The 14077-nt window shown below is 46.9% G+C and overlaps 1 protein-coding gene across 4 annotated transcripts in view; it reads right to left on the bottom strand.

Annotated features, from left to right (window-relative positions):
* Positions 1–14077, bottom strand: part of MORC2 (MORC family CW-type zinc finger 2) — a 51787-nt gene that overhangs the window by 17429 nt on the left and 20281 nt on the right. For 3 of the 4 annotated variants that reach the window (XM_050318444.1, XM_050318446.1, XM_050318447.1), the window contains 4 exons: positions 13197–13322; positions 9811–9890; positions 4136–4218; positions 3138–3223 (listed from right to left, as the gene is read on the bottom strand). In XM_050318444.1, coding sequence (XP_050174401.1) covers positions 3138–3223; positions 4136–4218; positions 9811–9890; positions 13197–13322 — 375 coding nt within the window. The remainder of the gene's footprint in view (positions 1–3137; positions 3224–4135; positions 4219–9810; positions 9891–13196; positions 13323–14077) is intronic. The other variant, XM_050318445.1, reaches the window with a different exon arrangement.

Below are 14077 nucleotides of genomic sequence, written 5' to 3'. Positions count from 1 at the left end.
AGACCATGCCCTCTTGTCTTACTGAGAGCTGTCTGGGAAAAGAGACCAATGCCCACCTGGCTCCCCCCTCCTGTCAGGGAGTTGCAGAGAGTGATGAGGTCATCCCTGAGCCTCCTCTTCTCCAGACTAAACAACCCCAGCTCCCTCAGCCTCTCCTCACAGCACTTGTGCTCCAGTCCCTTCCCCAGCCTCCTTGCTCTTCTCTGCAGCTGCTCCAGCCCCTCCATGTCCTTCCTGAGCTGAGGGGCCCAGAACTGGACACAGCACTCCAGGGGTGGCCTCCCCAGCACTGAGTGCAGGCCAAGAATCACTTCCCTGCTCCTGCTGCCACACTCTTCCTGAGCCAGGCCAGGATCCATTGGCCTTCTTGGCCACCTGGGCACACTCTGGCTCATGTTCAGCTTCCTGTCCATCCAAACTCCCACCTCCATTCCTACCTGGCTGCTCTCCAGCCACTCTGACCCCAGCCTGTAGCACTGCAGGGGGGTTGTTGTGGACAAAGTGCAGGACCCGGCACTTGGTCTTGTTGAACCTCATTCCCTTGGAATCAGCCCAACTCTCCAGCCTGTCCAGGCCCCTCTGCAGAGCCCTCCTGCCTTCCAGCTCATCGACACTCCCCCCCAGTTTGGTTTCCTCTGCAAATCCGGTAATGGTGGACCCAATCCCCTCATCCAGATCATCAGTAAAGATATTAAACAGAACTGGGCCCAGCACTGATCCCTGGGGGACACCACTGGTGACTGGATTCCAACTGGATGCAGCCCCGTTCACCACCACTCTGGGCCCGGCCCTCCAGCCAGTTCCTAACCCAGCACAGAGTGCCCTGTCCAAGCCCTGGGCTGCAGCTTTTCCAGGAGTGTGCTGTGGGAGATGGTGTCAAAGGCTGTGCTGAAGTCCAGGCAGACACATCCCCAGCCTGCCCCTCATCTACCAGGCGGGTCACCTGATCATAAAAGGAGATCATGTTGGTCAGGCAGGACCTGCCCTTCCTAACCCCGTGCTGGCTGGCTCTGATCCCTTTTCCATCCTGTAGGTGCCGTGTGATTGCACTCAGGATGATCTGCTCCATAACCTTGCCAGGCACTGAGGTCAGGGTGACAGGCCTGGAGTTTCCCGGGTCCTCCTTCCGGCCCTTTTTGTGGATTGGTGTGACATTCGCCAGCTTTCAATCGTCTGGGACCTCCCCAGAGAGCCAGGACTGTTGGTGAAAGATGGAGAGTGGATTGGGTCCCTCATCACGCTTGAGTGGATCCCATCTGGTCCCATAGACTTGTGAGGATCAGAGTGGCTCAGAAGGTTGCCAATTGTTTCCTCTTGGATTACAGGGGGGTTATTCAGCTTCTTATCCCTGTCTACAATATAAATAAATTCCCAAAACAGACTGAATTAATTTTTTGTTTAAGGTCATCCTCCCCCACAGAGATGTAATGGCACCTCGTGTCACACCTTCCTTTAAAACAGGTGACTCTAATACTTTTATAAGAAAACATCTGCAATAGCAGTTTTCAGTACTTTTAAATCCAAATCTTTGCCAAGAGGGGTTTTCAACACTGTCAGCTGCTGGGCTGCAATGTGACCCTTTGGTCCCAGCTCAAGGTGGACAACTGTGATTCAAGAGCATGAGGAGGTGTGGCTAAACACCCAACTCAGGGATTCATTTTCTTTTTCTAACTTCTGGAAAAGGAGGTAGAGCCTTACATTTCAAGTAATACCATGCACTCACTCACAAAATAGGAAAGGCATCTCCTCATTTTTATCAGAGATGAAAGGAAGTAAAATTATTATCCAAACCATGGAAAATTAAGTGGTGGTTCAAAAGCCAATTTATTACTAGGAATTTAGTACCTGTCCTATCGTTTGGACTTATAACCTGATCTTACACAGGCTTTGGAAAACATAAAGCACTTCTTTCCTTGCTGCACCCAGCACCAGAGAAACAGCAGAAAACTGTCCTAGGACATCCTCTGTAACTCAGGAGTTTTGCAAAAGGTTATGGGAACTGGTTTATACAGAAGGTTTCCTATTATACACATTTTTCAGGAATTTCCTTCTGCTTTCTGGATGAAACACAAGGTTGTGGAAAAGGCTGACCCTCTAAACTGTCTCCAATTACCAGTGATGAATGCAGGGACACAGGGAAAACCATGTGCCTGCCCAGAGCTTTTTTTGCTGGTCAGCTTATTAACAGGAGAAAATATTTTGCCCATGGGCACAAGGGGCAGAAGACCATTCACAAAATTTTCCTTTGTGCACTGATGTCACACACAAGAATTAAAGGACAAGCTGTACACAGAAAAGTATGTGGAAGCTGAAGAAAACAGTTTTTCCCATAAGTTTCTACATCCTTCAGATCTCAGCTCCAGCACTTTTAAATTAAGGCTGTATTTATTTCTTTCCTTTTAGTATTTTAAGAGGCATTAGATCTATCTCTGGCAACAGGTCTGGGATAGTTCCGACCTAGGCAGCCATGTAAACTAGCATGCAAACAACCAGGTGGGAATAGAGACATGTTGTATGCAAATCCCCAACTTCCTCAGACTCAGTATTTGTTTTAAGAGCATTTGTTTCTGGTTACCACTTCAATTGAGAAATGCAAAACAAAATGTATATAAAGAGTGAAATATTCCTGTGAGTACATCAAAAGCCAAAGTTAATTGCAATCAGACCTAAACTAGAATAATGTCTTCAAATTTCACAGCACTGACTACAACAAAACTCAGTACATTTTCAGAAAACATCCCTGCAACTCCTAAAGCTTTTTCACTGTAACTTGTGAACATTGGTTCACCAGTCTGAATCTTACCTGCAGATGGAAAAGTAAAAAGAGTGAAAAAAGCTGATGTGAACACCAGGTAAACATCTACAGCGAACAACTTCACCCACTCACCCACATGTCTTTCATCAGATAAGAGGGGAGCAGCAGAGGTAACCAGAACAGTGACCTAGTTGCTTGGTTTAGTAGCCTGGGCATACTGGATGCTCACATTTAAGCTTTGAGCGGAACTTCTCCTCCACCACACACACAAAGCAGAAGAGACATCTGAGCACCTGGGAGCAAACAGCCAAGGAACTCCAGAGTTTGGAAGCCCCTGCACTAACCACTGGGAACTCTAGAGCCTGAAAGCCCCTGCACTCACCGCTGCTTTGCATCCTTAATCCTTCTCTTGACATCGGCCTCCCGCCGCATGGTGATGGCTGAGTTCTGCACTTGACGCAGCGTCGCCTGCAAAAGGGCATTGCACAGTAAAGCTGCTGCTGGGAAATTCATAAAATTCACTCAATTTATGATTTCCCCTTTCAAAAAAAATCTGAGAAATCGTTTTAAATGTAAAAGAATTCACAACCGGTGGCAGGTGACAACCAGCAGGACTCCACATGTAGGACAGCACTTACATCCAGTTGTTTAAGCAGCTACACAGTTGCTTGGAAGAAAAAGTCTAAATGTAATTAAAAGTCCCAGGAAACTGAAAGCAGAGGCAATGGAGCACAGGGAAACAGTCAGAGCACTTGGATACTGCTGTTTCCACGAGATGCCAATAGGAAGCCCATTGATTTTAACCTGGTGTCACTTGCTGACCCTTGCGGTGTCCCTGCCAGCCCTCCTCCCACCCTGCGGCACTGGGGCTCAGCATTGCCCCTCTCAAAGCTACAGTCCCACTGGGAGGAAGCAAAGAGCCCCTCTCCAAAAGCCCCTGCCCAAATGCCTCAGAGACAGTTGCACAGGCAAGGGAGGAACAGCCAAAAAGCCCCCAGTTCTACTCCTGTTCCAACACCTCCTGTTCCCCTGGCCTCTTCCATAGAGGCTGACAGCAAACAGCACCTGGGGCTTGGAGGTCCCCTTCCCACTCAGGATATATGGGGGCCGTGGGCAGGGGAATGCCAGCATGCATCCCACTTGGGCTGGACATCAAGTGCAGATGGTGTAGCACATACAGTGGTAATGAGATGATGGAGCTGCCTGAACACTGCTGACAGCTCACCATCGACTGGAGTCAGCACCTGCTTAACCAGCACACAGGATGCTGCCATGTGGGGGCTGCCACAGCGGCTGCTCAGCCAGCACTATTCCATGCCTGTGCTCCGAACCGTCCCTCAGTGCCCAAAACACAATGTGCTGCTAAAGCACAAGGCTCACCCTGGACTCCCGCGTGAGATCCCCTCCAAGGCGCTGCTCAAGGGCATGGGCTTTGCTCTCTGCCTCACGAGCCTTCTCCTCTGCTGAAACACACAGGGACAAGGATGATGTCAGCTAGTCAGTACAGGAGAGCAATTCCAGAGAGCCTTTGCTGCACGGATGTGTACAAGGTTACAAAGGAATACAAAAAGGTACAAAAATCAAACCTTACATGAGAGGGCCCCACCAACACAGCATCTCAAACATGCTCAGAGGTCACAATCAACGCTGTCACAATCGCAGGGATAAACTCTGCAAAAGTACGTTTAAAGGAAGGACCCTAGAGGAAGTCAACAAAGAACTGGAAAGCATAAGGATGCCAGTGGCCCTGCATGCTCTGCCTGGCAGCATGATTCGCAGAAAGACTCTCACAAAAACAGGCTTGAAAAGGAGTTCCAAAGAGGTCATTTTCTGATAGAGATGAAGGGAAAAGAAATGCTTTTGTCTCTGCTAATAGCTAAATTTTGCCTGGAAAAAGAGAAACCTGCGCTATACACAAAATAGAACCCAGTGTTCTGAAAAGTTACCCTGCACCTGATCCTTGCATGCAAGAAACTTAATATTCCCCTTTTCATTTCTGTCCTAGAACAAGAGGAATGCTGACAATAGGCACACACCACCTTTATATCGCTTAAGACTCATTCAATAAACCTCGTTTTCAGCAAGGAGAATGGATTGAGAGTAGCCCTGAAAAGGACTGGGGAGCGCTGGTGGGTGACAGGCTGGACATGCCCCAGCTGTATGCACTGGCACCCAGAAACCCCCTGTGTGCTAGGCTCATCCCACAGCGTGGGCAGCAGGGGAGGGGGGAAATCTGCCCCTCTGCTTTGCTCCGTTGAGACCCCCCCACCTGCAGAGTGGCCTCCAGCTCTAGGGCCTCAACATCAGAAGGACATGGAGCTGCTGCAGAAGAGTCCAGAGGAGGCCACAGAGATGCTCCAAAGGCTGGAGCAGCTCTGCTCTGGAGTCAGGCTGGGAGAACTGGGAGTGTTCAGCCTAGAGAAGAGAAGGCTCTGGGGAGACCTTAGAGCATCTTCCAGTGCCTAGAGGGGCTCCAAGAGAGCTGAGAGGGACTTTGGACAAGGGCCTGGTATGACAGAACAAGGGAAAATGGCTTCTGACTGACAGAGAGCAGGGTTAGATGGACTGTTGGGAAGAAATTCTTCCCTGTGAAAGTGATGAGGCCCTGGCACAGGTTACCCAGACAAATTGTGGCTGCCCCATCTCTGGAAGTGTTCAAAGCCAGGTTGGACAGGGATTGGAACAACTTGGTCTAGTAGAACGGCATGGAATGAGAGGAGCTTTAAGGTCCCTTCTAATCCAAACCGCTCTGTGATTCTGAGATTTGGAAATACAGTGGTTGCACACTGAGGGACAGTGTGGCTCACATTAAGGTGAGCAAAAGGACCATGCCCCTGCAGCAGGGGGGCAGCAGCACAGTTACAGCACACCCAAAAGCCATTTCCCTCCCTGCTCTCCTCATAGAGAGCTTCACAACTGCAGCTGTGAGACTCCCAAAACAAGGAAACACACCAACTGAGGAACAACCTTGTCTAAGATTTACAGAGGTAAGCAGGAAGATGACAGGGACGCAATTGGCTCCTACGGATTACCAGCATCTCTCTGAAAAGCAGCACTCAGTTGCCAGACAGAAGGGAAAAAAAGTCTGTAGCCAGTCCGCTCACTTAGACCCCTACAATAAAAATCCCTTTTCCTTCCTATACAGCGTCCCATTGGAATTTTATTCCCCTCGTTCCCACAGCACCACACTCTGGGTTCACAGCTGCTCACCAAGCAGGTCATAGCAGGACTGTGCTATGTGACCATCAAGAGACAGCCTAGCTAAATCAAACCCACAGGAATCTGGAGGTTGCTTAAAGCACTCGGTCCACTTCAATCAGAGCTTGCAGGGAAGTTGCTGGTGGGCTAAAAATATCTGTGGCTAGTGGAAAGAACATAGCAGTAACCCAGAAGGGCACAGGTCAAACCTGCTCCACTAAGGCAGTGACAACTGAGACAGGTGACAGGGCTGAGGCCCCAGTTAGAGGACTGAGGCCCCAGTGGGTAAAATGCGTGTCCTACGCAGGAAAGTGAGCATGCAGCATCTGGTACCCACATTCACATCCTCCCAGGGGACAACAGGCACAGTATACCCATGCCATTGCCAAGGAAGGCACTGGACACACCAAAATACTCCAAAATAATACTCAGTACAGCACAGAGCTGTTAATGACTTCCAGTACTGGACACCTGCGTGACTCCTCACCTCTTCTGTTTGTTTGTTTTCCAAACTTTGGAAGGGGATTTCCAGAAGCCAGGCAATGGCAACACCAAGGTGCCTCAGTGGAGTACTCAGTCTTGGTTCTGAAGGACACAGAAAGCAGCTGATGGTCTTTCACAGCCACCTTGCCCAGGAATGGTACTTTTTTCCTAGGTTCACCCACTCACTTAGAGATCTGGATAGTACAGCCTATACACGAAGCAGGAAGTCAGTTCCCATGGAATGAAAAGATGGCTTTTCCTCATCTTAAACATATGTATGTGTTTACTTCTGAGACATGGCTCTTCCTACAATATGCCAAAGCCATGTCACCAATAGTCACAGCTGCCCATACATCCTCCTCCAGCTATTTTCTGGTTATCCTAAGTTTTCGTTCCACAAGCTCATAAGCTACTTTCAGAGAATCAGCACTCTCTCAGTCTGATGGATTCCAGCACATCCCTGGCAGGCAGCTCTGGCAAGTTGGAACTGTTGTTTGCTCAGTTGAGACCAACCATTTCTCACAATGCACTCCTGAGACTTGAAAGAGCACACTGCAAACCATTCCTGGGTGAGAATCCTTCTGAAGAGCTGGAGACTACAAGAAACTAATCTTTTCTACCAAAACAGAACAAGAGAGCTTGGCTGTTACAGATTAAATCCATTTTCCTACAAGCAAAGCAATGAGATGTGTGCTGCTGAGGCTGAGGATAATGCTATGAGCATGTTTTAATCCTGGAGGCTCCATGTGACCCAATCTTGCAGTAACAGTCCGAGGTCAGCTAGGAGTTTTCACCACCACATCCTAAGCACTTTGCTCAGCACCCCCTCTCCCCCAGGGGACACTAGGCCAGTTCAGTGATCCCTGCACCCCTGGAGGCAACAGGTTGGTTCACTGCCAATGTCCACCCTACCCTGACACAGTTCACTTTTTATATCTGCCCAGTTGTTAATAAAGACAGTCTGACTGTATCAACTAAAGACGAGGTTTTATTCTTTTTTGAAGGGTCCTCTTCGTCAAACACACACATGAAGGGAAGAGGGAAGGTGGATAGCAGCACGAGAAATGGCGGAATAGCCAGTTCTGGAATGCAGTGTTTACATAAAGCATATTTATCACACCTAGAGCAGGGATTTTTCAGGCTACAGGGAGGGCAGCATGGAACTATTTGATATACAGTTATACACCTTTTTCAAACTTATTAACACTATTTAAGTCTCTTTATACTAACTTATGACACTCTGTTACTACTAAATATAAATCTATATTTTTTCTGTAAGTAAAGCTAACGTAAAGAATCTTTTTCTCTTAGTTTTAACTTTGGTAGCAGGTGTTCACTGTGCGGTGTTCTTCTGCAGAAGTTTAGCAGCTTCTCTCTCACTTTCACTAAGTGCCCAAGGCCATTTGCTAGATTGCAGAGGTATCTCCGAGGCCTTTTGTTGGGCAGCTGCTCCTTGCTTGTCAGGCCTAACACCTGCTAGGTCCCCAACAGTTCCGAGAATTACAGAATCATTTAGGTTGGAAAAGACCTCCAAGATCATCGAGTCCAACCTATGACCTAACACCACTATGTCAAATAGATCATAGCACTAAGTGCCACATCCAGTCCTCCCTTAAACACCTCCAGCAACAGTGACTCCACCAACTCCCTGGGCATTCCAATGTCTAAATGACTCCTTCTGTGAAGATATTCTTCCTAATGTCCAACCTAAAACCTCTCCTGGCACAGCTTGAGACTATGTCCTGTGGTCCTGTCACTAACTGCCTGGGAGAAGAGACCGACCCCTGCCTAGCTACAACCTCCTTTCAGGGAGTTGTGGACTAATAAGGTCTCCCCTGAGCCTCCTCTTCCCCAGGTCAAACAACCCCAGTTCCCTCAGCCACTCCTCACAGGACATGCACTCCAGACCCTTCACCATCTTTGTTGCCCTTCTCTGGACTTGCTCCACCACTTCAATGTCCTTCTTGAAGTGAGGGACCCAGAACTGGACACAGTACTCAAGGTGTGGCCTCACCAGTGCCAAGTACAGATGGGGAAGAATCACTTCTCTAGTCTTGCTGGCCACTCTATTTCTAAAACAGGCCAGGATGCCATTGGCCTTCCTGGCCACCTGGGAACACTGATGGTTCCCTGCACATCCAGAGGCAACAGGCTGGTTTGGTGATGGAAATGAGTAACATCTCCATGCCAGTGAGACCTGTTCTCAGCATTGGAACACCAATGGCAGCATTTTTCAATGTCAGACACTAAAGTTCCACTTTTAAGTATCATGAAAGCCTCATTGGACTGCTGCAGAGAAGAATCTCCAGATCTTGCTCTTTGCACCTTCTTGAGAGACAATGACAGTGTGTGCTGAAGGCCTGTCTTGGCTGCAGGACTCAATTTAAAAATAAACTTCACCTACGAGGATTGAGGCACACGGTAAAATCTGCTTAAACTTCATCTTTTGAAGTCTATCTTGCCAGGCTGTACTTCCTAAAGAAGGAACAGAGAACACAGCAATTCACACCATTTCACTCTGCTGCTCTGAAGTCACGCTGCCCTCTGTGACACTACATAGGCTGAACGTGGCACTAGTCCTTGCGTATCTGACCTGCAGCCACCAGCAGACGTGCCTAAAGCAGCTCTGATACAGGGGTAGAGGACACATGCCTTCAATTGATTTATAGAGTTGATTTATAAAACCTACCAGAAGATACAGGTCGCATATAGGTCACTTACAACTTCCAAGATTCCTTCTTCACTACGGCACTTCCCCATCAGGGGTTAGGGGTGGACACTATTTAGTGTGTTTAATGTCTGCAGATTTAATGCAGTCATATACTGTATTTATAACGCTTATGTGATTTCTATCCAATAATGGAAAACTGGGTTTTCCCTGAAGACTATAGGACAAAGGTATGCCTGGAAGGCTTAAAAACAAACAAACCAGGGCTCCTTTGTACATCCAGACCAATCCCTTTACATCAAGTGATGGAACAAAAATCTACTGTTTGAGCTGCCTCAGCAGGAAATAGCAAAAGGAGAACACAACTAAGAGCTCATGATATGCTAAAGGTGAGAGTAGAACTGTGGGGTGACAGGACTCAACCAGGCCTTGGCTGGAGCGAGGGCAGACAGCTGTGACTCCAAGGGGTATCCTGTACATCTGTTACCCAGATGAAATGGTCTCAGAGAACAATGTACATTCCATTGAACAACGCACTTCCATTCCATGGAAGTAAGTCTATGTCGTCTGTAGTCACTGTCATAACTCAGTTCCTGAGCAATTCCAATGATCCCAGAGGCAAGCAATCCAAGTCATACCCAGCAAGTGTTCAGTCCATCCCTTCACAACAGCTGAACGAGTGCACATGCATACCCTGAGGACTCACCTATCCTTGCCATGTGCTCTGCTTTCTTCACCTCTTGCTCTGCACGGGTCTTGAAACGGTTTGAAGTATATTTGTACATCCTGTGATGATCAAAATTTATTAATCAGCAAACTTAGCAGTAAGGTCAAACCAAGATTTCATCACTGCATGAGAGAACAAGGTCTACAAGTAGGTACTGTATACTCCTCCCAATAGACTCAATAAATGGAGGAGGTTTACTTATCAGGAACTGGACATTTTTGGTTGAACCTAGGCAAAAATCTCTTTAAGTCAGAGATGTTTTAGTAGAAGTTGCAACCATAATACCCTGTCTTTTCCTGCATTAACCAGTGGGGGCGAAATATACCCATATTCTGAGGAAATCTCTAGACTTAGAGAAATAATTTCTTCTTCAGAAGTGGAAAGAAGAGCGAATAGATATGGAAAGCTTCTCGAAATCCTCCCACTACAGTTAAATAACTACTCCTTTTTCCTGCAAACAGCTGTCCACAGGTCCATCTCACACAGGGTAGCTCAAAGCAGAAAAACAATCTGACCAGAGCTCTAAGTTTCAGGACATTTTTGTGTGCTCCACATCTGACTTACAACCCTGCAAATTGTGATGGAGCTGCAGCAGCTTGTTTCACCTTTCCTATATCTTTAAATGCCAAATGCAAATCCCAATCCACAGACTGCTGCAGAGTGAGAGACGGGTATGTGTGAGAGGTCAAAGCTTATGAGTGCCTCTGAGCAGAGGCACGTAATGAGGGAAGACTACACCAAGGACAAGCAGAGCCTGCAGGAACTCAGATCATCTTAAGATACAAGGTTTTAGATGTATCAAAAGGAAAATCCTACTCCAAATAACTCTTTACAGAAAATAAAACTTTCCAGCATTTAGCCAAAGCAAAAGTCATTAGAAATGCTTTTTACAGAGAGGCGGAAACACATAGGGACGTAAGGCTTGACTGACCAATTGACTAGAATCACATTTGGATCCCAACGAGAGACAAGATTCCCTCCAAATAGCAGATAAACCGTCAGGACTCATGAGAAACCACATCGTACAGATGAAAAGTATTGTTTAGGTTTGTTTCTGTTGGTGAGCACACATGGATGTTGGTACTGAGGTCAGAAATAGTCTCTCCGACAGGAAATCCTTGCTCCTAAATCTAGAAAATTCACACCACAAGCACAGTTCCCTGAAACACATTTTGCTAAACTCATTTTCTGCTATTCAAAAGGATTTCCTCACTAGCAAAAAAGCAGCCAGGTGCTAAAGCTTCCAGAAATCACCCAATTGGGTGATGTCACTGTGTCAGGAGCTGCAGAGTCAGGATTTTGGCGGTATCTTCTCTAACCTATGTAAGCTTGATGAAAGCTACCTGGAGCCAAGAGAGAGAGCACACTGAAAGCCGGGCTGCTTTCAACATGCTGGCATAACCACATTATCTCATCCACATCCACCTGATTTTTCTGAGAAAAAAAAAGAGAGAATTTGAAAGTGAAGCTGAATTATCAGCCCATGTCCAGCTCAGGGGCAAGGCAGCTCCTGAGGGGACCATAGGGACAGCACTCCTTTTGCAGCAGGGACCACTGTGAGCAACTGTAGGGTGTCCCAGATGATGGCACTGTGAGCCATCACCAGCCTCACAACACTCATTCCGACTGCCTCGGAGTGTCCTTTTAAAGGGACACACTTGCATGTGGCCTGGCTACTTCTACCTGCACAGTCCACGCTCCAACAGGTACTGGGGGAAGGGATGGAAGTAACCTTTCAGGAGACACAAGCCATTCCCAAGAAGCTGGGACTGTGGTCACACATCTGCAAATGCTAGTGAAGGATCTGCACAAAACCAGCCTGCCCCTGCCACCGGCACATTACCAGCTCCAGAAAGATGAGCAGAAGCCTCTCCCACAGAAACACAGCTTCCAAAAGGGGCAGATGACAAACAGAAAACAGGTGCCTAGCTCAGGAGACGCACTGTTATTCCTGAAAAACAGCACAAGGGCTGCAAAATCCTAATTTTCAGTAAAGGCATTTACATACTCTAAATCCATGGTGGATTACCACTCTTTATTCTCTAACACCAACACGGGAACCTGCAGACAAGCCACTGTACAGGCTTTTCCTTCAGAGATGAAGGCAACCTGACTGACCGCCCTACTGCAGGAGGGAGGCTCCACTTAAGGCAAAGAGCCCTTTGGGATGTCACACACAAGCACACCAGCTGCTCGGGGTGCAATGCAGCAGCACTTCTGCCCGTTCCATCCCTCTGTTGGACCTGGAAAGTTAAGCATTTACTTGGCCCAGGCTACTGGGCCAGAAACACAGCCATGCTAAAGAGCTGAGCACTGATGCTGCATCAGCTGACCCCAAAGGAGCCCATGTGGGTAAAACAGAGTCAGAAATCCAGAAATTCTCTATCCAGCAAATCAGGATTTACAGTAGCAAGTTTCCTGCCATCTGCAGGGAAACAACTGGCCTGGCCAGCACAGGGAGTAGTGGGTGTAACATTCCTTGACTTTACTTGGGTTTCTAATACCATCTCACACATTCTCACATAAGGAGCTGAGGAAGTATGAGCCTGACAGACAGACCATGCTCTGAGTTAGAAATCGGCCAGACTCTTCAGGCGTCATTAGGCATGTGACACTGGCCTGGGGTAAGTAACATGCCTGGTGGGCTGAGAGTCGCCCCATACTACTCAAATACCACTGCAAGCCAAAATGCTATTCTAAAATAATCAGCTAATACTCTATGAAATTAATACTGCTTTATTAAACCAAATCTAGAATGCAGACTGTGTGCTCCCAGGGACAGAAGAACACTACTGCCTCAAGTAGACTTAAATACATGTTTCCCTTTCCCCTCCCACTCCGGTAACCTTTTCCAGTCTCTGTTCAGCCAACTGGCAGCACATCTCAGCTCACTCTCATTTTTTGTTTAAGGGAATTTAAAAGAATATAGCGAAAGCTATTTCTCAATCTCTATTCAAACCTCGATTAGCTAAATGTAAAAGCAACTGTTTCAAAGTACTCAGTCTAGTTTCTTTTCAGTAATAATCCCAACACCAACTATACGTATTTCCTTGTCCTATTCAAAAAAACAACACAGTTACCCAACAGTTTTGTGTGGATACAGTATTTTGAACGAGGATCTTCATTTCCTAGTTTGCTCTGAAAGGGAGTCAAATTGCACCAATGACTCATGCAATTTTCATAGGCATTAGATTTTCCAAAATGTACCTCTTTTTCCATGACATCAGCACCACCTGTCATTCTCTAATGGTCTGTTTCTGTGGCATTAACATGGAATTATGCAGTATACACCTGGAGAGCAAAATGCTAAACCTTTTCTCTAACATCTAAAGGTCCTATCTGCAGATTTTGGGTTCAAAACTTACCTTGGCTTATAGAGGCAGCACGAGAGTCGTTTGGTTTGCACTTTGTGTCCATTGATGAAGATCCTCATCCTGGGATCGATATAAAGCACAGCAGCATAAGCACGGAAGGAGCGGCGCTCCGGCTTGCTGCAAGAGAGCCATCTATTTCAGAACAATGCCCAAGAGATACCCTCAGCAAGACAGCCAGGTGAAGGAAAAGGTTTTTCTATTTTATTAGCGTGCAGCTACCTAAAGTGAGGCTTTTCTTTAAAGTTTTTTTCTGTGTCTTGTCCAGAGACTATTGAGTTGTACATTGTAACTACTGCTACCAAACACTGATACATGTTACTGCAGTTTGAAGAGAGAGTTTAAATACATCTGCATAATAAACATCAAAGCTATAAAAGGGACCATTTAACACAGTGTGCCCATCTGCCAGAGCTTTCTTACCCTTTGGTGAGTCAACAGTGCACTGCCACAGAACATGCACTGCTCACACACAGACATGGTACCATAACATCAGGAGGAAGAAGTAGTGATGCCTTGGTATTAAAGAGGTTGAGAAGCACATGAGATTGCTGGGGGAGATCAAAGGAGTTTGCTGCACTATGCACTCAATAATGTCACTCTTAATACATAGAGACAGAACTGCTTTACAAGGTCTGAAACTTCCCATGGAAAATTCAAGTACTTCAGGAAAGAAGCACGTAATCTCATCAGAAAGGTAAAGCTTGCTAAGTGTTCCCATGGAGCTCTGGGATCAAAGATTTGGCTCATTTCAGCTAAGTTCTTCCTTTTCAGGCTACAAGTGATCAACCCAGCAAACACACAGCTCTCTCTGAACAGGGCCCTCTGCTCCTCCAGCTGCCCTCAGAGTACATTCTTCTTCTTCCTATGCAGTA

The sequence above is a fragment of the Myiozetetes cayanensis genome, unplaced genomic scaffold, assembly GCF_022539395.1.
Source record: "Myiozetetes cayanensis isolate MyiCay16 unplaced genomic scaffold, myiCay2020 scf21, whole genome shotgun sequence".
Classification (NCBI taxonomy): domain Eukaryota; kingdom Metazoa; phylum Chordata; class Aves; order Passeriformes; family Tyrannidae; genus Myiozetetes; species Myiozetetes cayanensis.
This window is presented reverse-complemented; position numbering and strand designations above follow the sequence as displayed.